Source organism: Ruditapes philippinarum, unplaced genomic scaffold, assembly GCF_026571515.1.
Source record: "Ruditapes philippinarum isolate M1 unplaced genomic scaffold, ASM2657151v2 ctg741_1_1_1_1, whole genome shotgun sequence".
Lineage (NCBI taxonomy): Eukaryota > Metazoa > Mollusca > Bivalvia > Venerida > Veneridae > Ruditapes > Ruditapes philippinarum.
The window spans coordinates 612792-636488 of NW_026867313.1; the positions used below are offsets into that span (position 1 = coordinate 612792).

The 23697-nt window shown below is 30.8% G+C and overlaps 1 protein-coding gene across 4 annotated transcripts; it reads right to left on the bottom strand.

The window, feature by feature from the left end:
* Positions 1 to 119: 119 nt before the first annotated feature.
* Positions 120 to 22852, bottom strand: LOC132735672 (F-box and leucine-rich repeat protein 13-like; the record flags this gene model as incomplete). 4 transcript variants are annotated; one of them, XM_060722651.1, is given in 16 exon segments in its annotated part: positions 120 to 392; positions 1275 to 1355; positions 2445 to 2527; positions 3414 to 3494; positions 4037 to 4301; positions 6544 to 6663; positions 7990 to 8152; positions 10677 to 10896; positions 11573 to 11702; positions 12269 to 12369; positions 12895 to 13057; positions 15772 to 15825; positions 18876 to 18901; positions 19367 to 19462; positions 21494 to 21541; positions 22748 to 22852. In XM_060722651.1, coding segments are annotated over 16 exon segments (1818 nt in total), but the record flags the coding sequence as incomplete, so codon positions are not given.
* Between the last annotated feature and the right edge of the window lie 845 nt (positions 22853 to 23697).

Consider the following 23697-nt stretch of genomic DNA (forward strand, 5'->3'; position numbering starts at 1 on the left):
TGCATAAGTTAAACATTAAAAAGTGTCTTCATAATACCGTGGTACATACCGCGGTACACAGGTGAAATACCGCGATATACCGCGGTACAAAAAAATTGGTGGTACCCATCCCTACCCAAAACTAATAATTAACTGCTCCAAATGTAAAACAGGGCAAATCCATTGCATAAATTTAGTGGGGAAAGGCATACATAAAACAGTTTAACATTATCTAAAATATTTTAAGTCTTTGAAGTCATGAAACATAGGGAGAATCTGTTCATGAAAGTTTTAGATTTGATATGTTGCTTATAATTATGTCAGTTTCCGTTCAGTAGCCAAAGTAGGACGGCACCTCGTCACTACTGTACTGTACATTTTCTACATGCCGCATCATCTTCTGAGCGGAATTCCTGAAAAAAAATAATGAAGAAAAAGTAGATTTTCATTTTTTAAGTGAGTATATTTATGTACAAGAAAATTTATATTTTTAATTCAATAACAAGATGGAATATCAACATATATAGTTGTTTTGAAATTCTTTCAAAAAGAAAGTACATGCCTATAAAAGTGCTTCTTAATTGATTAAAAAATATATTAAAATGTAAATGTTGATGTAAAACAACATCGCAATTTTTATACATTCGTTATTATCACTACCATTTTTAAGGTCCATTATGCCCCAGAATTTTTTTTACTTTTTATTTCTCAAAAGCTTTTTATTTTTGGTATACTTTTATAGTTACCAAAAGGTTTCTCATTGGCCAATTACCTGAACAATCTTTGTTCTGATGCTTTTGGGCAATTAGTACATCTCTAGTGATTTAGCAATTTGTATAGAAGTTAACATACTACTTTGTTTACAGTTTGCTACTTTAATGACAAATTATTTCACATTTAGACCTACTTTCTTCAAGTTACATGAAGCTAACATACACTCTAAAACCATTATTAAACATTATAAAATTCACATTTGCCCTTACTAAAGAAGTAAAAATTTATAAGCTACTGAGGCATAATGTGCCTTTAAAGTCCATTTTTTTGTATAATTGCTGTTTGTTTTTGTTTTTTTGTTTTTTTTTGGTATTAAACATTTTAAAATTCATATTTGCCCTTACTAAAATAAAGTAAAAATTCATCAGTTACTGAGGCATAATGTGCCTTTAAAGTCCATATTTTTTGTATAAATGCCGGGGGTTTTTTTTGGTAAGTTTTAAAGTTCAGAATGGTATTTGGGATGATGTTTCCGACAAGTTTCGTCATTGTTTATTACAATGATTGTTTTGTATACTCACTTTGATACACCTTTACAGTACAGCAATGTCAACATCTTTAACTTCTTACACCCTTTACGTAGATACTTCAAAGCCTTATCACTGTAAATAGATAAATAAAACATGGCTAAAAATAACGCAATCATGAAAACTCGAGGAGTACAAATTACTGAGTTTCAAAAGTAGACATGATAAATTGTTACAATGCAGTAGGTGATAACTTTTAACCGCCCTCTTAGTTTGAAATTTTTTTTAAATTCCAATTCTGTAGAAGAAAAGTGCTGCAAAATACAAAACTGAGTTCAAAAACTGACATCACCATATCAGATAAAGCGTTGTCTAATACAAGGGCAGTATAAAGGTGTTTCATGAATGATTAATGCAAATGGTTAAAATCTTGTTTAAAGGTATTTCAGTCGAATGTAGGCAAATGACTTATCCTGAATTCTGTACTGATTTTTAACTTGTTTTCATTTTACTGCCCATTTTTCCACAAGATATTTTCAAACAGCAGCGATAAGACAAATGACAGTTGACATCTTAAGTTTTTCAGTTTTGATATAATACATTACAGCTCAGTTCTGACATGAATTAGCAGATTATTTAAACAACTTTTCAGTCTGCTTTTTTTAATTAACCAGTACTGGTCTGGGGGTTATTTAACTTTTTCCTGAGTTCCGTCTCAAATCTCAAGATTTTCATTGGTCAGTGAACATTCTGTGGCAGTTTCTGACCAATCAAATACCTGAGATCTGAGTTTGAGTGTAGAAAAATTTCTTTATAACTCTGGACCCTGGTGTCATACGATGAAACAGTTACTCGTGACCCTATAAGACAATTTCATTAAAGTCAATATCCTAACTGTCGCTCCACTACCCTTCACTCCATAGCGAAGAGTAACAGACCGAAAACGATGATCTAATTTTAAGGAAATTGCCAGTAAGGGTGTATGCTACACTAAAAGAGTTAAGAGGCAGACACCTTAATCACTAAGCCACAAGTACTCCAAGTACAACATTTTATTTTCAACCACATTGCCAAAGAAAATTTTTTTAGCACAAAAGACTGGACCTCTAAGATAAACTGAGAGAGTAAACATTTTGTTCTATCAAAATAACTAAACAAAATAAACATATAATATCTTGAATAATGTGATGATCTTTAAAATATAACATATAATATTCAACTTACGTAATAAGTAAACATCCGCTAACATCTAACTGGAATAAGTAGTGGCACACTCCCGACAAGTACTGTATACTTAAATCTGTCACCTGAAAATAAGCAATTATCAACTCTTCAACCTCATTGGCCAATTCTTAGTATAAATATAGAGTAACCAATAAAATTTCTGCATTTTCTTTGGCTGCCCTCTATTTCTTGTTGATTGTATATTGTATTTATACATGTACATGCACATAGCCATGTGGTAAAGGTTCACTTTGAATCACAAGTCCCTCACCACTGCGGGTTTGAATCCTGCCAGGGACTTTAGATTCTTACATGTGAGGAAGCTATTAAACTAGCTTACGGAATGTCTGAGGTTCGACTTGTGCCTGAAATAAAGCAAGGAGGAGGACCTAAGGTTATCTTTCACCAGTAAGGCTGGAATGTCACCATATGGCTTTAATGTGTGGTTGTGACTAAAAACCCAACACAGCACCTCCCCCCCCCCCCCCCCCCCCAAAAAAAAAAAGAATATGTTTTTTGGTCTCCAAAACATTTTCATTCAGGAAACTCATTAAATATATCCTACTAATTCTACCAATTGTATTTGTCCTTTAAACAGACCCACAAGTTCATAAATATATATCTATCAAAATCAATATTTGGAAACATAGAAGAGTAAATTTATAATTTTCTAGATTCACATCAGGTCAAAAATATAATTCAAGGTTGTATATCAAAAAATCATAGATATACATTTAACAGGAGATAAAAAATGCATGATGGGACATTTTCTTATTACAACTTAACACCCCCTATGCCTCTTGACTAGAATGCACATTAAAAATCTCTATAATCACAGATCTAGCGCCTTTTCTCCCTTTCTACTGAACTAACAGAAGGCCAGCGTCATCAGTGTAATTATATGATATTAAAGCACAATTAAGCCAGCATGATATGAGAAGAAAAAAACATCCAGTGAAAAGTACATACCAGTTTACAGCCAGCTAGGTTAAGTACATTCAACATTCTGCAGCAAAATGCCAGGTTCTTTATTGCACCATCTGTGATTTGCTGTCAATATAAGATCACTTTATTAATTTCACAAGTTTTCTAAAAATATCTTTATATGAAATGCCCACTTCTACAAAGGTCCAGATTAAACAAACAAACATTAAATCAATTTACAATTATGTACTGTATCAACATGATACATTACTGTGTAAATGCACGGTATTAATATATTACTCTATTTGCATGGTATATTACTAAATTTTAAGGTACATTACTGTTAATTGCATGGCATTGGTATATTTCATGGTGCATTATGGTGTTTACATGGTATTGGTACATTTCTGAACTTACAAAGTATTGATATAAAAAGATATATTACTGTATTTACATGGTACACTACTGTGTAATTTGCATGTTATTGGTATATTACTGTATTTGCATGGTATATAAATTACTACATTCATGTATTATAGTATTTACATGGTATGGGTATATTACTCTATTTACATGGTAAACATGTTTACATGCTACTGCTATTAACTTATTTTCATTGTTATTGCACTGGGTTTACATGCTATGGGTAATTTACTCTATTTACATACCATGCAGTGAGATAAATCAAGCCTCTCAATATTTTTACACTGCTGAGCAAACTTCTGCAGACCAAGATCTGTAATGTTGGCACATTCTGACAAAGTGACGTCCCGCAAACGACTGTTGTTGCCAAGTGATGAGAGACCACCGTCCCCGCAGTTGCAACCAGAGATATCTATCGACGTTATACTATGGGTCTGACCAAGAAGTTCGATACCTGCTTCGCTGATGTGCTCACAGAAACACACACTCAAGTACGTCAAATTGTGGCAACTTAAATTTGAAAATCCATTGTTATAATTTGATAGATATATTACATTTGAATACAAACGAAGAGAACAAATGTTAAAGACATCATTCTTATCTTTTAGCCAGCTTGTGTAAATTAAATTTACCCATGCAAACAATAAAGAGAAAGATCAGTCAGCACATCCATTGGCCATCTGATCATGGTCTGCTCTGTATGCTATTCAGTAAATGCATATTTTTAAATTTTTCCTAAAAGTTATAAATGGTTTAGTCCAGATTGAAAGATGGTTTTAATTAGATTGAAAGATGGTTCATTTAAAATATTTGGTATGGTAAGGATAAAGAGAATGAAGAATGCTGCATTAGCCAGTACCATCAGGGATACTTTATTGCAGGTGTGGGGAATTTGAGGCATCATGTAGAACAAGAGCTGTCGGTAGGACTGCACGCTCGACTATTCTAAGTGCTTGATAGTAAAAGAGCCTTGATAATGTTAAATTTTTCAAGTTCACAAAAGGGCTAATTTTTTTTATAAATTCTTGTTAAAGGCCTTAGAGAGTCTAATTAAACAGTATTGGCTTGACTATTCAGAAGGTAATGTCACAAGGGTGTTTTATTGAGTATAATAATACTAATTACCTATGAATAAATGTACATAAATTTGACAGAAAAGGTGCAAAGGCTTGTTATGAAGATGTTTTATCAAGTAAATCACTGCTTTATTATTATGAATGCATAAAATTGTCCCAAAAAAGGCACAAACCCTTCAGTAGTTATTGAGATAACAACTTACAAGCAAAACTTCACCATGAATTTCTAAGTTGAAAAAGGGGAGAAAAATCAGCCTAAATGCAAGATAGAATTATGGACCTTTGTCAGTGACCTACAATTATGACCCTAAATGCATATGTGAAGTTTTAAAGAAATATCTTTAATAGTTATTGAGATATGTAAAACTTGCATGTAAACATTAACCAAGAGACTAAGTAGAAAAGGGGATATGAATCAGCCTTAATGCAAGATAGAGTTATGGAACTTGGTCAGTGACATACAATTATGACCCTCCAATTATGACCCTAAGTGCATGTGTAAAGTTTCAAGTAAATATCTTTGAAGACCTTTAACCAAAATTTCTAAGTTTCAAAGGGGCAAATAATTCTGCAAATATTGCAGGCAGAGTTATGCAATTTTGCAAACTGATGTTCCTTGTTACTATAAAAAAGTATCTTAAATTTCAATTGAATATCTCAAGCAATAATTGAGATATTTGACTTTACAAAAAAACTTTAACCAAAATTTCTAAGTTCCAAAGGGGCAAAATTCTGTCAATATTGTAGGCAGAGTTATCCAACTTGTCAATCTGATGTACCTTGTTACTATAAATAAGTATTGTAAGTTTCAATTGAATATCTCAAGCAATAATTGAGATATTTGACTTTACAAAAAACTTTAACCAAAATTTCTAAGTTAAAAAGGGGCATAATTCTGTCAATATTGTAGGCAGAGTTATCCAGCTTGTCAATCTGATGTACCTTGTTACTATAAATAAGTATTGTAAGTTTCAATTGAATATCTCAAGTAATAATTGAGATATTTGACTTTACAAAAAACTTTAACCAACGCAGACGCCGACGCGGACGCTGACGCCGACGCCGGGGCGACTACAATAGCTCTCATATTCTTCGAATAGTCGAGCTAAAAACAATAGCATGAATGAAATTAAAGCATACTGACAATACAGATTTAAGAAAATTAATTTTTATTCATCATTAAATCTTCCAGCTTTCAGTCAAATATGCCTCAAATTCCCCACACCTGCAATAAAGTATCCCTGATGGTACTGGCTAACGCAGCACTCTTCATTCTCTTTATCCTTACCATACCAAGTATTTTAAATGAACCATCTTTCAATCTAATTAAAACCATTTCTTATAAATAACATGCACACTGATGAATAAATGATAAATCACAAGTTTTCACAGACAAATGTTAAGCTTAGTAGAGAACAATGTGCAGATGATTGGCAATGTTTTAAAGCATAAACATTTTATTTTCATATTTTTTTTTTATAATTTATTTGGAGTAGGGCAGGGCTTGTTATGTGAACACTGTGAAGGTCATTACACATCTATACTGATGGCTGTATATTATTCTTATTTTGACACTTAGTTACCCCTAAACAGGGCAAGTCCATTCCACTATTATAGCAATGTCTGTGTAAATTAGAATACGATTTATATACCGGTAATGTTTAAAATATACTTACCGTTTATGAATATTCACCATGGCCATATCTCCCACGCGTATACAATTTGTAAGATTGAGTTCTCGTAACTTGGGGCCGCATGGTCCATCAACAAGCTGTCTCACACCTTTATCAGTTATTCTAAAAAATATGGACCTTTTGTTAATCAAATGCTAATAAACTGTTCATGAACAAGACATTTTTTCAAAGAACCATGATATTTCTAAAAGAAATTGTCCAGTAATTGTTCAACACATTATGATCAAGAAGATTATGCTCTTAAACATTTGACCTTGACCTCTTAAGTGACCTTGACCTTGCATTTTAGAATAAACATTTGTTAAATAAACATATGTCCAGTCCAGATAACATTTGTGCCAAATGTCTGAAAGAAATTGACTTCAGACTATAAAAAGTATCAGATATAGTGGTCCCTGCAGGAAAATAAAGAAGAACAAACGTTTGAATAAGAGTCAGATATGTAAACAATTCCGTTAAAAGCATTTAAACAAGAATTCTATAAAAGAATAAATCACTCAGATACAAAATATATGAAGATTTATCATTTATCATCAATATAACTTGTACATCATACTTAATAAATAGAAAGGGAGATAAGGTAATTTTACTAAAATTATTAAAGGGAGGTAATAAAATATCAAAGATATGCATTTATTTGCAAATTTTACCATCATAAAACTATAATATTCACAAAAGATAATAAAAATAATTATGCTTTTTACAAAAATATAAAAATTTAGTTAAAAATCAATTTTATATAACCTTGCATATAAACATATATCCTAAACAATATAAACAGTAAGTACATTTGAGAAGGTAAGCAACATAGCCCATGATAATGCCACTGCAACTATGTGTCATACATAATGAGCAGCCAGTCAGGGCTTATAACACAGCTGGGTTAGGAAACAGGATAGCAATAAATGCTACTCCTGTGCTGACATATCCAGAACATTTTGATTGCCTCAATAATTAATAATACTTCTAAAATACCATATAAAGTGATAAAATAGGGTAATCTTAGTCAAAGTTACATTTTTCACTACCAGTTTTTTTGTCAACATTAGGAAATCATTCAATGAAAGGGGAATTACAATTCATACAAAGAAAATAACAATAAAAAGTTTGACTTGAGCATATTTAACTAGCCCAAAATCTCACTAAACTAAATGTATTATATTCTACCGTAATGTAATTCAGTGACAAGAGCAGAACTATACATGATCACGCGATTTTCACTATGTCAGGTCATAATTCGTGCATATGTACAGGAATATAAATATTATTATAACATAATATAAAGATAGAAAAATACATCAGGAAACAGAATTTTACTCATGAACAGACAGACATACAGAAAGACAGACAAAATTTAACGGACAGTCTCATTTAATCTTTCCGTCAATTTTGTTTTGTTTCAAATATATAAAAAGAAATGTTTCTCACCTGACACAGTCTGCAAAATTAGCCACAGTCAAAAATTTACATGATGCCAATGATTTCAATGCTAGATCGGTCAATCTTTGGCAGTCAGCAATGTAGATATGTTCCAGGTTTGAGCAATGCATACCTATCACACGCAAGCTCACATCAGATATTCTGTGGTTCCCTGTTGGTAAAATATTAATATAGACTAATAACATCATGAAATATAGAAATTATGAGTAACTGGTAATGAAATAGTGTATAGAGGATATTGAATGAGTGTAGGTTTAATACTAAATCTATTGAATGAGTTTAATAAAATCATATTATGTGAGCCTCTGGCGTGCAAAATATTACTTTATTCAACAAGTTCAATAAATTCAGTAATGAACCTACACAAATACATGTATAATATTCTATTTATCACATATCCAAAATAAAGACTGCTTAAAGTACAAAAGAATCATTTTTCATTGACGCGCCTATAGTGTAGTGCCTCATTACACTACTGTATGTTTGTATAACGCAAATGATGCCATGTCAAAATATATGCACGGCCGTGCAATACCATTTTTACGTAGCAAAATCGGTACGGTATATGATGATTTGATACCCCTATAGTTTAATGCTTACATTAAGGGTCTTTACACTACATTAATTATATTATGTATATGCAAACTCCTCACAGTGATTACCTCCTTTTGCAGAATTGTAATCACTGCCTTCAAAGACGTCACATGATGATGAAAGTCACATGACATAACGTCGAAATTCAAATGTAAATATCGACCGTTACATAGAAAATCTAACGTCATTTTTCTCTTTCTGTTTTATTTTTAACTTTTAGTGCCTACGATCGATATAGTTTATCAAAAAATTATCAAAAGTATACAAAATAACGAAAAATAAATTCAAAAGCTAAAAAATATAAAATATCAAAATATTGTCTCGGTAGAAAATATTCTCATATTTTTTAAAATTATTTCTAATTATTTAATTTTACCCATGAAATATGGTGCTATATCAGTCAAATATATTTCATATTTTTTAAAAATAAATATGAAATATAAATATGAAAGTGGGCGGAGTCAAAACTCATATTTATTTTAAGGGACTCCTTTCGCCGTTTTGTTTGAAAAATCTGATAAATACAAAACAACTTTTTCTTGAATATTGTTTTGAAAACTATCTAGCATGATAGAAAATGGTCTAACTAAGAAAATTAATCCGAACAACAATATCTTTAATTCAGTAATTAACGCTGTACAGACGTTTAAAGAGTTGTTTACATGACGTCACATGTAGCGCCAAACAGCGCGTGCTTAAGCATAAATTACTGCGCGCTGTACAATTGCAGTTGGTAGCAAGCAAGGGGTTTCGGTACCATTTTCTTTGATAATAAAATTAAATAAAAATGTTATTTTTTCGTTTTTCGTGAAATATGGTATAATTTTCACTCAACATGATAAAATGCCACATATTTTCACTCGCCGTACCGGCTCGTGAAAATATGTGGCATTTTATCATGTTTCGTGAAAATATAATCCATATTTCACGCAAACGAAAAAATATCCTCTTAATATTCATATTATTTATTTATTTATCCATAAACATTGTTTAATCAATGAGAAAAAACTTGACTGATAGATAAAAGCAGTAAATAAAACAATTTTTGAAAAAATATAGTATATCAGAAATTCTGATATATTGGGACCTTGGTGGCAGAGATCTACGCCGAAGAATTAAGGGGAGATCACTGTGTGGAGATTGATGTATATGATGTCACATCAAAATAATTATTATGCACGGCCATGCAATACCATTTTTACTGAGTGGCAGGTTGGACTTCAGGTTGGCTATTCTCTGTGTTGATAGTAGAATCCCAGTAATGAGAGAATCACAGAGAATTCATTCACAATACATGGCAGAGCTATAAATTTTCAAAGTTCACAAGGACTGTTATTCAAAAAATAGACATTATTAGTCAGGGCCTTTCATAGGACTATAATATAGATGACAAGAGTTATGGGATGTCACTCGGATAGGGATTTACAATTATGATCTCTAAGACATGTGATGTTTTAAGTAAATACCTCAAGTGGCAGTTGAGATATTAAGTTAACCATTAAGTTGCACATAAAACTTATACCAAACTGTTACACTTACTCACTTTGTAAGTAGGATAGCCCTGCTATTTTTCAAATAGTTCAGCCGATAAGTTTTTCTTAATGCACATAAATAGGTAGTTAAATCAGTGAAATATAAAGTAATGCATTTCATTTTAGAAATACATGTAAATTTTAATTTTGTGTGACTACCACATTGAGTTCAGTAATATACAAGCAATCGTGATGATAATAATACTTAATTTATAAAACTCTGTGATTTATATTGTTAAATAGAATAAGGCAATGTGCTCAATAATCAAAAATATACAACCTAATGCAACATTGCATTGAAACTGAAAGGATTCACTATCAGACTTTTTTGTCTGTGTGGCCGAGTGTAATAGCAAGCTTCTTATTGTTCTTCCCTTCTTATCTTTATTTAGGAATGTCATAGACAATGTTAAAGTATGAAATATGGAATAAAATTATCTGCTCATATAGAAGCATGCAGCTAATTGATTATAAATAAGTTTTCAAAATTAAAATGTTTTCAACATTATAATGTAGCTTTTAAATATAGATAGATCTACATGTACAAACCTTCAATTTTGATTTTTTTAAGATTCTTGTTCCCGGCTATCCTTTTAAAAGTTTCATCTGAGAGGAGAGGGGAACCGAGGAATGACATTGTGTTAAGTTTGGTTAGTTTGTTGGCAACAGGGGTGAGGCAGTCATCACTGAGGGTTGGAAAATCATTCAGCAGCAAAGTCTGGAGATTTGTACATCCTTGTGACAAATTCTTGAACCCGTCTGGTGTTATCTAAAACACAAGAAAGAAACAAAAAATGTAAATGTATATTAATTGTCTGACTTATAAAATGTGTTTATATCAATTTCAATTCTAAAATGTGATTCTTTATTTCAATGTATCTTGTGAATTCTAAATTGTTTATTTATTTAAAATTAAACCAAAATAACAAATCATTATAAAAAAAACACTTATTTCCCCTTGTAATGCAACACTTGTATGTTTTTGCCTGTAATAGAAATGAAAAAATAAATATTTTCTTTGAACATATTATGTAAACATTTATTGAAAGTTTCACTTAATATCAATTCCTCAACTTGAATTTTGTAAATACTAGAATATAAAGAAACACTTTGTAAGCAATATCAATCTCTGAATTAATCCTTTTTCTTTTTGTTTTTCCCTTCAAACATTAAGTCATTTTCTTCCAAGAACACTTCACAGCTAGAATTGTAACTTCTTTAAATAATTTTCATTGCGACTCTGTAAACCAGCCTAGTCATGTGAAGGTCGAGTCATGCAAGTGACTGATTTGAACACATGTCAGGAAACGTTGGGGCATATGAAAAAAATAACTGTGACTCTAGTACCTGAGAAAATATAAGACCAAACTTCAGTCTGAGATCAATTCCAAAGTTATCATATGAACCCGAAAAATAAGCCAGTGATAAAAAAAAGCCCAGTATACCTGCAAGCATCCGGAGACATCTAGATAATCAAGCTTCTTGCTGTTCTTTCCAGACGACAGATACAGCAATCCACGATCCGTAAACTTCTTACAGTGGGCTAGAGATAGGTACTGTAGATTACTGCAGTATCTGTAACAAACAAAATACAGTCAAACCTTAATATATATGTATGTAGCCATACAGTCAAACCTTATTCTGTATGTATGAAGCTGCTCTACCCTTTCACTTTTGGCATGGTAACAATAAATACTGGAAATAAACTTAATTATTCATCTCCTTAGTGCAGTATCAGAATAAGTCCTTCTAAATTTAATAGGAGTTAATCAGTTATTCCACTAAGGTGACAATAATCATGTCACACTGTACAACTACAAATTCAGGGATTGCAAGTTTTCTCTTCAACTAAAAATTATTTACAGTCTTAATTGTAATAAGACCTTTAATAAAGGTCCTATGTATTGAAGCTGTTAATTGCAATTACACAAATAAAATCATTCACTACTCCTAAAATGGAAAATATTTGTACCTGAATAACATTATTATTGGCCTTTGGAGTTTCCTAAAAAAAAATAACTAACCATTACATTGTGTATATACTGGGAAAGTGTTCAAAATGAGCCTTCATTGTCTATAAATCAACATTTGCATAATGTAAGAAAAGAAATATATTAGTAAGATATAATTTTACTACGTACTTGGCAATAGTTCTAAGAGAGGCGTCTGTTATTTTGGTATGTGATAAATTCAGATACAGCAAGATCTTACATCCCTTAGCAACCAATTTCATCACCTCATCCTAGAAAACACAATTATTGTAAAGATGATATCAAAACATACAAGCTTTTTATAACATATAAAACTTTTTTTAAAGCAGGTGTTAAGTTACATTTACTTTCATTCTGATTAAAATCAGCTCCTAAATAATGCTATGCATGTCACCTTCTCTTGATCAGCCAAGCATCGGCCAGCTTTCACAATTTTAAAAGCGATGCGGTTTCTAATTTTAACCACTGGAAAACCAATACTGAGTAAGTTAAATTATCGCAATTTGGAGAACAAACATGGCAACAAATTTCGATACGTTGTCCTATCTGTAAAAACTGGTTTGAGTGCATGTTTCAGAAAATCCTTAATCATAATGAAGGCAAAACATATATGATGGTAATCAGTTCTTCATGTAAGAAATAAGTAGATCTGAAGCAGTTTTTGCTTTCCCCTAAGAGATGGAATATTCAGAAATGAGATCAGTTGACCTTTGGTTGCTTCTAAAGTTCATAACTAAACAGATCTTTGTAGATTATATGATGACCAATGTACTTACATTAAGTCCGAGACATTCGGAAAAGTTAAGATCCTGAAGATTACTGCATTCACTAATACTTGTGAACGACGGTTCCGACACAAACTGGCAACTTCGCATGTTCAAGTGAATCAAATATGGCCGGCATTTGTACAGTAGTTTTGTCACAACTTTATCTGTTACCCTGTTAATGAAATCAAAATAAACAGTTTTAAACGTACAATTTTTTTATAGTTATAGATAAAGATAGTTTTGGAATGTCGAATAATTCTCGTGACAATTTATTTTTGAATATGGTTTACATGATGCTAAATATTTCCAAATATAATTGTATCACTGTTCTGACAAAAAGATCAGTCAAGTGTATTTCATCAATATCAACCTTTTTCACATTTTCATTGTAAAAAAAGTATGCAAAATCTGTGATGTTCTGATTTATTTACTTTATGAAAAAAAAGAAGAGAAAAAAAAATTACTGCAAAATCATTTTTATTCCTTAAGAACTATTTTTTTTGTGGTCAATCCAATCATAAATTTAAGATCCAATAAAAGTTCATTTTGTCTGCTGTAAGATTATTTTTCACATTATTTACACTTTACGTTTTGGAAAAATAAACAGTCCTTGAATTTAAGTAGCCGCAAAAATGTTATTTGTGATAAGGCCACGAAATTTCATGCCCACAAAATTAAGTGAATTCACAGTATTTTGATATTTAACATTTTGGAAAAATTCATGAATTCTAAAATGTATAACAAAACAACATATTACTTTATAACTTGTATTAAATAAGAAGATATCACATATAATATATATTTTCCATTTAATCTACAACTTTTATCATATTTAGTTAACATCAATTTATTATAGTGTAAAAAAAATGTATTAGCTGTACTTTGATTTTTTTTTTATTACTTTTTTTATACATGATATCAATTTTCTAGTATTATGTAATACAAACTACACACATTAAGGAAATACAGCCATTCAAAAAGCTACAAAAAGCACACAAATGTTATACATTTCAAAGTTGTTTCAGAAAAAAATAGCAATTTTTAAAATAAAACATACCCATTAATATAATTTAGAAAAAACATGAGTCAATTATCACATATTTATTGGATTTTTTTTCTTTTTCTTATTGCAAAGACAAAACAAGTAAGGTCCTGTCCTGAAAATTACTAAAATTAATTCAGTAAACATCAATTTCAAACATGTTATCACTATTGTTAATATTTCAAGCAAAGCTGCAAGCTGCATAATTAGTTTCAACCAGTAAAAGAAAAATGTTGTTTTAAAATCCTTTCCTGAGATAATTAAAAGCAGCATTATTAGAAGCACCAAACATGTTTAATTATTTACTGAAAAATAAAGTTTCATCAAAATCTGCCAAACATCAGTATTAAAATCTGAAATTCCAACTAAAATGATACAATTATGAATCAGTGTTTAAATTAGGAATTGGATGGATGAATTCAATAACCCGGAAAATGGTATTTATATCAATTAAATAGAATGCCCTCCATTGGTAAACCCGCCTACTCACTAAATAGATATTGTTTTATTAAACTACAACCAACCCTAAAGATGAATATAGTCATGTTTTTCTATACACTTGATTACATGTCAAAAATATTTATTACATGCTTTTCGATGGTTTATAGAAATATATCAGTGAATTAAAACTGATAATTTCACTAAGTACGTTGTTTCAGTGAAATACCAGCGTACACAGAACTGGAAACCAACTTAATAACATGACGTCGTAAATGACGTCACGTTGTATAATTATTTGGCGCGCTATTAATTTATTATTAGGTAAAAATGTCCTTTTTAACGTTTGATTGCATGTAATAAAAAGAAAATTTGTTTAGTGTAGTGTAAGATCGAAATATATTTCACCTCGTGAACACCAAAAGTTCACATTTCACTCGTGGCTGCGCCACTCGTGAAATAAACCTTTTGGTGCTCACTCGGTGAAATATATTCCGATCTTACACTGAACTTAACAAATATCCTCTATATAATGTAATTTATTATGTAAATGATCATAATGGTATAATAGATATAATCATGAGGTTTAAGCTAATAATTTTATAGAGGTTAATACTTGGTTGATGTTTGCCATTATGCGAAATAATGGTCCAAAGATGTACATAATAGCCTGTGATTATTAACACAAACCCTCATAAGGTCACAATCATGTTTCATCCCTTTTTAAAGAAAGAGATTGTGGTTACAAACTGTTTTATGTCTCAGATATTTAGGGCTCAAAACTGGTTAAAAGCTAATAATTTTAGATTCTTTATCCATATGACCAAAGCTCTACACAGGAATGGGCTCAAGAGAGTTTTTAACAAAAAGCACAAAATGTATAAATAAAAATTAATTAATAAGGACAAGATATCAAAAGATAACTTTAAGCCCTTTCAAAACAAGTCCTTCAAATTTGATAAGTCATATTTTTGGAATGGCCTATTGACTATTGTATACTCCATGCCTTCTGAGAGGCACTCTCTTATCTACTATACAGTCCTTTGACTAATATAAAGTGAGAAGATCAAGTATTGCAGAACAATTCTTTTTAATAACAATACCAATGATCATGTCCAGAACCATTTTCCTACCTTAGGCTGTCTTATTGCTGTGTTAGAAAGGCTTCATTTGGCAGTTATGATATGTACGCTGGTATATATTGAAAAAGCCATGTGAACATTTTCACAAACAAAATATACAAAGGCTTGTTTCTATGTGAAATTCTTAAACATCACAGTGAAAAAATACAATATGTTTTATTTTGTTAGTGAATATAGTGAAGAATGTGAAGAAAAAATATTCAAGGGAGATAATTATTGTACATATATATGTAAGAATACTCAAGGGAGATAATCTATATAGACCTTAGCATATTCTCATCAATACTACATCTCCTTTTCCTGCTCACTTGCAGCAACCTGTGGAAACAGTTACAGGTGATTTAAAGAATATTTCTGATAAATATTTCAAATCATATTTTTGTGCCAAATGTATTTTTAGAATAAGATTCCACATTGTTTGTAAAAACATATGGTCCTAAACATTATGATTAAACAAGAAAGCATACTAAATGATCTTGAATGAGCCCATATCACAATTTAAAAATCTTACCCCAGTAATATTAAAGTTAATCAATTTGTTGTCTAATTTCCTCCCTGACTAAACAATGTCAGTGGTCAAGAATATATCTTATTTCTTTGATATCACTTGTCGAAAATAAAAACAGAAAAGACTAAATGGATGAAGTGTATGTTACCTTTCACTTTCAATGTTAATTATTTTTATGAAAATAAAATATTGAATTAAGACAGATAAGTTTTTGGTCACCCCTAAATATGAACCAGAGCATCAGTAATTATGAAAAGTAAAACTAAAACAAAACAAAAAACTGTCATGCTATTTATTTATTCAGGACATGCAGTTATTTGTTAATGAAATACATGTACACTGTACACATAATAAATGTACAAAAATTAGTTACATTATACATCACAAGTACATTATCGTTATCTTAGTGCAGTAATGTGTTAACTCCTATAAAATTATATAAGGAGTTCACCTGATACTGCACTTAGGTGACAATATTACAATTACGTTATTAAAAAAAAAGCACATCAACCCCTCACCGATGGATATATTCCATTTCAGGCGGGTTAAAAATCACACGCGGTTTAATTCCCGCCCCGTCACTCAACTCTAAATTTTTATTCAACTTCTTTGCATACCCCTCTAAAAGCCCTTTTAAAAAAGGGAAAAATTTTTTGCCTTTTTTAAAAAAAAATTTTAAAAAAAATATTTTTATTTTTCAATTTTTTTTAAATTTTTAATTAAAAAAAATATCAGTATAAAATTTTTGTAAATTTCTGAAAAAGTTTTTTTAGGACTTTTGAAAGTTTTTCCTTACAAAAAGGGCTGATATGCAAAGCTATAAATTTTCATATTTTCCCAAAAATCCCAAGTGTGGGTGAAAAGGTCCATTCACTGAACTTTGCCCAAACCTAAAATTTTTGGATGAATAGGTTCAAACCCTGGTCAGGGGCAAGCGGTTGTTTCGTTGAGCAAGAAACTTAGTTCCAAGAACGAATTCAAGAGGGTTCATATACGCTTCTATCGAACTAAAATAAATTTGTATATACTAATCTTTCACAAAGCTTTACAAAAGAAATTATTATTACATAAAAACATCTTTTTGCACATTATAAAATTATAATTACAAATATATGAGTTTTAGGTCCAATATTGTTTTCATATTTATTCCTTTAAAATGTCTTTAGAAACAATTAACAAAAAAGACTACTTTTTGGTAACTATTGAATTTATAATTATAAACTAGAAATGTGTCGTCATGCCATGTATGCCCCCGCATGCAGCCAAAATTTCATATGTTATCATATTTAGTTCCAAATTTGTTTGCACAACATTCAAGAGAAATAACTTTGCCAAAATAATTGAACTGCGACCAAATTCAAACCTGAACTGCTTATTCCTAAGAGGTATCTATATGTCAAATTTGAGTTGAATGTTGTACAACCATTGGGGAGATAATGAATGGAAACTTAATATTTCTGATTTTTTTTTTCAAAGTTCAAGAGGGATAACTCTGTCAGCTATCATCCAACCATGACCAAATTCGAAATTGACCAATGCATTCTTATGACATATCCAAATCTTTAATTTAAGTTGAATATGTACAACTGTTGGGGAGATAATGAATGGAATCTGAAAATTTCCTTTTTTTCAAAGTCCAAGTGGCATAACTCTGCCAAAAATCATTGAACCATGAGCAAATTCAAAGTTGACCTGCCCATTTCTTTGACGTATCCATATGTCAAATTTGAGTTGAATGTGTAAAACTGTAGAGGAGATAATGAACGGAAACTGAAAATTTCATATTATTTTCAAAGTGAAAGGGACATAACTCTGCAAAAAATCATTGAACCATAACCAAATTCGAACTTGACCTGCACATTTCTTTTGACGTATTCATTTGTAAGGTTTGAGTTGAATATGTAATACCGTTGGGGAGATAATGAACGGAAACTGAAAATTTCATATTATTTTCAAAGTAAAAGGGGCATAACTCTGCCCAAAATCATCAAACCATGACCAAATTCACACTTGACCAGTATTTTCTCACGACATATGCATGTGTCAAGTTTGAGTTGAATGTGTAATACCGTTAGGGTGATAATGAACGGAAACTGAAAATTTCATATTATTTTCAAAGTAAAAGGGGCATAACTCTGCCAAAAATCATGGAACCATGATCAAATTCGAACTTTGGCCTATATTTTCTCATGACATATCCATATGTCAAGTTTGAGTTGAATGTGTAATACTGTTGGGGAGATAATGAACGGAAACTGAAAATTTCATATTATTTTCAAAGTAAAAGGGGCATAACTCTGCCAAAAATCATTAAACCATAACCAAATTCAAACTTGACCTGTATTTTCTCACGCCATATGCACGTGTCAAGTTTGAGTTGAATGTGTAATACCGTTGGGGAGATAATGAACAGAAACTGAAAATTTCATATTATTTTCAAAGTAAAAGGGGCATAACTCTGCCAAAAATCAACAAACCATGACCAAATTCAAACTTGACCTGTATTTTCTCATGACATATCCATATGTCAAATTTGAGTTGAATGTGTGCAACCGTTACTTAGATAATGAACGGAAACTGATGATGATGGAATGACAGAAGGATGGAATGACGGAACAGGGTAACACTATATGCCCCAGCCATTATATGGCGGGGGCATAAAAATTATCTAAAATAAAAACATCATGTTTTAGCTACAAACCCATGAGTTATTGACTATTGCCATAAAATGGGTAGTTCATGAATTTGTCAGTAATTATCACATCTGAATGGAACATGAATGAAGATCTTTTTCTCTATAAAATATTTAATGTGCATTTGCATGTGTATATGTAAAACATTTCTTGATATTTTTTCTTACCTATTCCTAACTTGGTAAAAATCCAACTGAAAAAGACCAAAACAAGCCAATTACAAATAATGCAACATTTAGTCAGTTACAATAAAGATATTTTTATTCGATTTAGTATTAACTCTTTCCATGCTGAATATTTAAAATTGACTTATCTATCTTTAAACCTGAACAACTTTCAATCTGAACAAAAGCATTCATCATTTTTGAGGAAATTTTCTGAATAGGGAGCAGTGCAGACCATGTTGAAGGCACTGATGTGCTGATTTTGGTCTGCACTGGTCACGTGTAGAATTGATGTTAGCCGTGGTTGCTGTGCAACTTCATGGAATTAGGCTATAAATGCTTCTGTGGGCTACAAATGCAAACTAAAACCTCTGTTACAGTTCATCATCAAATAAATTTGCTTACAAAGCATAATAAATTAATAACCTGAACATGCAGATGGCATTAGCATTTAACTCAGTACTGTATACAAAAGAGTGATTTTTGATACATACCCTATTCCACAGAGTGTTAGCTTGAGTGATAACTTTCCATGACCGACATACGCAAGCACACCTTGCCAGGTCCGCTACATCTACATGCTTAAATATCTGAAATATAAACCGAACAAAATCAGTTAAATTTGTTCTCCAGTAACCATAGACAGGACAACTTGCATTCTTATTTCTTATATTTAAGCCTTAAAGTTCTCTGATAAATGTTTCCCATAAACATGCAATTAAAAGTTACAGGAATTTACAAATCCTTGGTGATAAGGGGGCAAGTGGTTTGAAGTCATCAACATTAACAATCAGGCCATGGATGCCCCATTTTCAGTATGAAAAACCTATACATTGTAATTGTACAGTAGGGGTGTCTACTGTCACTTGTAGCAATTACCATAAAGCACTTTATATCACAATTATATCATGTCATAGATACAGTCAACTATCGTTATCTGGACATCGCTTTTCTCGATATTTCGTTATCTCGATGAAATTTTTAAAATCCCAAATTTCTTCCTTCTTTATCTATATTGGAAATATTTGTTTTTATTATATAATTTTAAATGAAATATTGAGAAATATTGATGAAATAAAATGCGTATTTTCATTGTCCGTATTTTCACTGTAAAAATTTATTTTTCACTGCAGTGAAACATATTTTCCGTATTTTCACTGGTGTCTTGCCGGACTACTTTCTTTTAAATTCTGCCAGCACTCAAAATTTAAGGGAATGTCTTTCAAATTTTAATGTCCAGAAAGAGAAAAATGTATATAATAAACAGAAAATTCAAGTTTTTTCTATAAATACATGATTTATTTTCATCTTGTGGCATGAAAATTACCATATTTCACTCGTGGCTACCGCCACTCATGAAATATTTATTTTCATACCACTCGATGAAAATAAATCATGTATTTATAGAAAAAACTTGAATATCCTCTATATCTCGATATTTTTATTTCATTATTTTCAGTATCTCGATGTAAAATTTCAGTCCCAACAGTTATTTTCACACTATTATCCTTTTGTTTATCTTGACTAATTTTTCTTTTGTCTGTTTCCTTCAGAGGTGTGAAAAACACAAACTAGACGATAATTGCTCAATAGCGCGTGTCATAATGATGATTATGTTTGTAACAAGTTTAGCTGTTTTTATAAAAGTTAATCTTTTTAGCGTGTTAATAGACTTATGTTCAAAATGAGTGAATTTTACGTTCTTTATAAATATTCGAACACTGTATCAATTCATTATGACTTTAAATGTAAATGAAATAGTTAAAGTATAGAAACGCCATCGTTGCAATATTGTTTCACAACATCACCACTAATCAATCAGCGGTCGAACAATCTTGAGAACTGATAAATAACCCAGGAGGATATCCGAATCAACCACCCTGAAAACAATGTTTTCACTATATTGGTGTATTACTGAGTAAACCTCACTATGTGTTTTTATAACAGACACCCGTATTTCCGCTGGTAAACATCCGCTAATGTTACTTTGTTATATATTGACTAGGCCTTATTATGGAAACAAGACATGGGAATATCATAGTTTATTTGACATAAGGTATGCACATGTCTTTTGTGAAATAATAATATGTTTATCTCGACATTTCGTTATCTCGATTTTTTTTTGGACGGTCCCGATGACTTCGAGATAACGAGAGTCGACTGTATATCGACATGATTGTTACCAACCAAGTAACATGATACATGATAATAGTACCTATGAGCTGACCAGTCTTAAAACAATGTACATGCAACTCTTAAAACTATATCATGTAAGCCAATGAAAACTAAGAAAATTAAGCCCTGGTAAGTATACCAAACCAACATATTTTTATTGAACACATTTCTTGTACTTATGTTACATGTATTTTTAAAAAATTTTTACTCCATGGTAAAACTAAATGATTATCAACAAGAACAAAAAGTACCCTAAACATGTTTAAACATGACTAATGTCAACAAATTGGGACAAAAACAAAATGTACATGCTTATATAAATAGTATGAAAGAAAATAAGTTTCTCAAAGTATATTACTATGAACCAATATGTAGAATGTAATGTGAAAACCGTAACAAAACAAAACAGAATAAATAATAAACATAACATCTCATGAAAAATATACCCCTATCACAGCTGTAGTATAATCTGCAGTTTTAAATTCTACGAAGAACTAGTTTGGCAAAAAAGAAAACAAAAATGAATTTTATTTATATTCCTTAATTAAAGGGACTCTATCGAGTTTTAAAAAAAATATTTTTGTTAAGATTTGTGTACCATTTAATTTTTATTTGTTTGATTGAGTTCTATGTCACACTGACATAGTATAGGTCATATGGCGATGTTCCAGCTTTACTGGTGGAGGAAGTACTACCTCAGTTTATTTCAGGCACAAACGGGCACCTGAGTAGAACCACCGACGTTCCATAAGCTTGCTGGATAGCTTCCTCAAAATGAAAGAATCCAAAGTTCCTGTCGGGATTCGAACCCACAGTAGTGAGGACCATTTGATGTAAGTTCTGGACCAATAGCTTGTGTCCATATCTGAGATCATTCCCTTGCCCCATATTTTCAAAGTCATCATTCTGATTGTGAAAAATGACCCAAAAATGAATAGCCTTTTCATACTTTTCAGTCAAATCAGAATCACATAAAATAATTGATATCCAGTTAAATTCTGAGCACATTCCTTTATTTATCCTTTGAAATTTTTTCCATTTTTATTGCTTCACTTGATTTATGCTAGAATTTCTTCTTTGTAAGAGTTTTTTTTACCTCAGTTCTATATATCTCCTTTAATTTTATTATATAACTGACGCATCAAGCAGGTCATATATCACTAATTAAAAATAAAATTATGATATATTTATTAATATAAGACATGTCAAAAAATTAAATAACCCCTAAACCTGCTAAATTTTTTTAATGGATTTGCCCTGCTTTGAATCTGGAAGAGTCCAATCAAAGTTACAGGCATTTCAATATCAAAACTAAAAAAAATTGAGCTACCAAATGTATAAATCCTGGTTGTAATCAGCACAAATGTAGGACAAAACCCCACACATCAAAACCCCACATCTTTTGGCATTTTTGTCCACTCTATAAAATTTAGGTGTGGGATTTTGTCAACTCTATAAAATTTTGAGGTGTGGGGTTTTGATGAGGGGGGTTTTGTCCATCTTCCAATCGGCACAAATGTGCAAGCTTGCCCAGCTTTATACTCAGGTAACAATTAATAGCTTATCAGTCCCAGTTCCAGCAGGTTCTGTAAATTAAGGTAAAACTATTTTAATAGATAATGGTAGAAAGTTAAGAAATATGTTCAAAGTTAATATATATTATGTAATATAAGCCTTTTTAGTGTAACAAACCGGAATACCTGAATAGCGATTTTCCTCGGAAGGGTCGATAAACTATCCCTAGCCTCTCCGGTGCCCTGACCAAAAGAATCTTCATCCTCCATATTTTCTCCACGTTCAAGACGCTACATGTAAAAAAATCAAATTTATGATATAAAACCTGTCGAAACTATTGTTTAATTTCTCATGAACATTTTTATTTCACAAACCTGAACTTGAAATGTGAAAACAAGATATTTAAAACAGATGTTTCATTATATTGAAAAGAAATAAACTACGTTTTTAAGAAAAATCACTGTTTTAAATTATACTTTATAATAGAAAATTTTGTTGTAGGGAAAAGTCGATTATAAATTTGTATCAAAATATTACTTTATAAAAAGATTAAAAGTTGCTTCAATGTATTGTAAAAATAAATTAATTTCTCTTTCAAAATTATGCATGCAAGTTATATTCGAGTACAAAATCACACATCAATAATTTCATATAAATATGTTTGATTATGCTATTCATAGCTACCATTCATAGCTATTATTCATAGCTACATTCATAGCATAAGCCAACCAAGCAAATATGTGTATTATAGTCTATAAATCTCATGCTATCATAGCACACATTAAACATGCATCCAATTACTTCCCTTTAATACATTTAAAAATATCCCACTCTGTGTTACACAAAAGTTAAAAAAGCATGCAAAACATATATTTTTTTGTAAAAAACAAATAAAAACAACATTTAATTCAAAATGCATAAATTTAAATTCTTACCACACCTTACATTATAGTGGAACTCAGATTTACAACAGTTATTCAAATTTTGTGGCAAAAATATCTTAAGTGAAAAGCTTTCCTAATAATAATGGCAATTTTTACTAACAAAATTAATTATTGTTACATGCTTTCAAATATTTTGAATTTCTGTAAACAAAACAAAAATTTAAAAAGAAGTTTTATAACATCCAAACTTT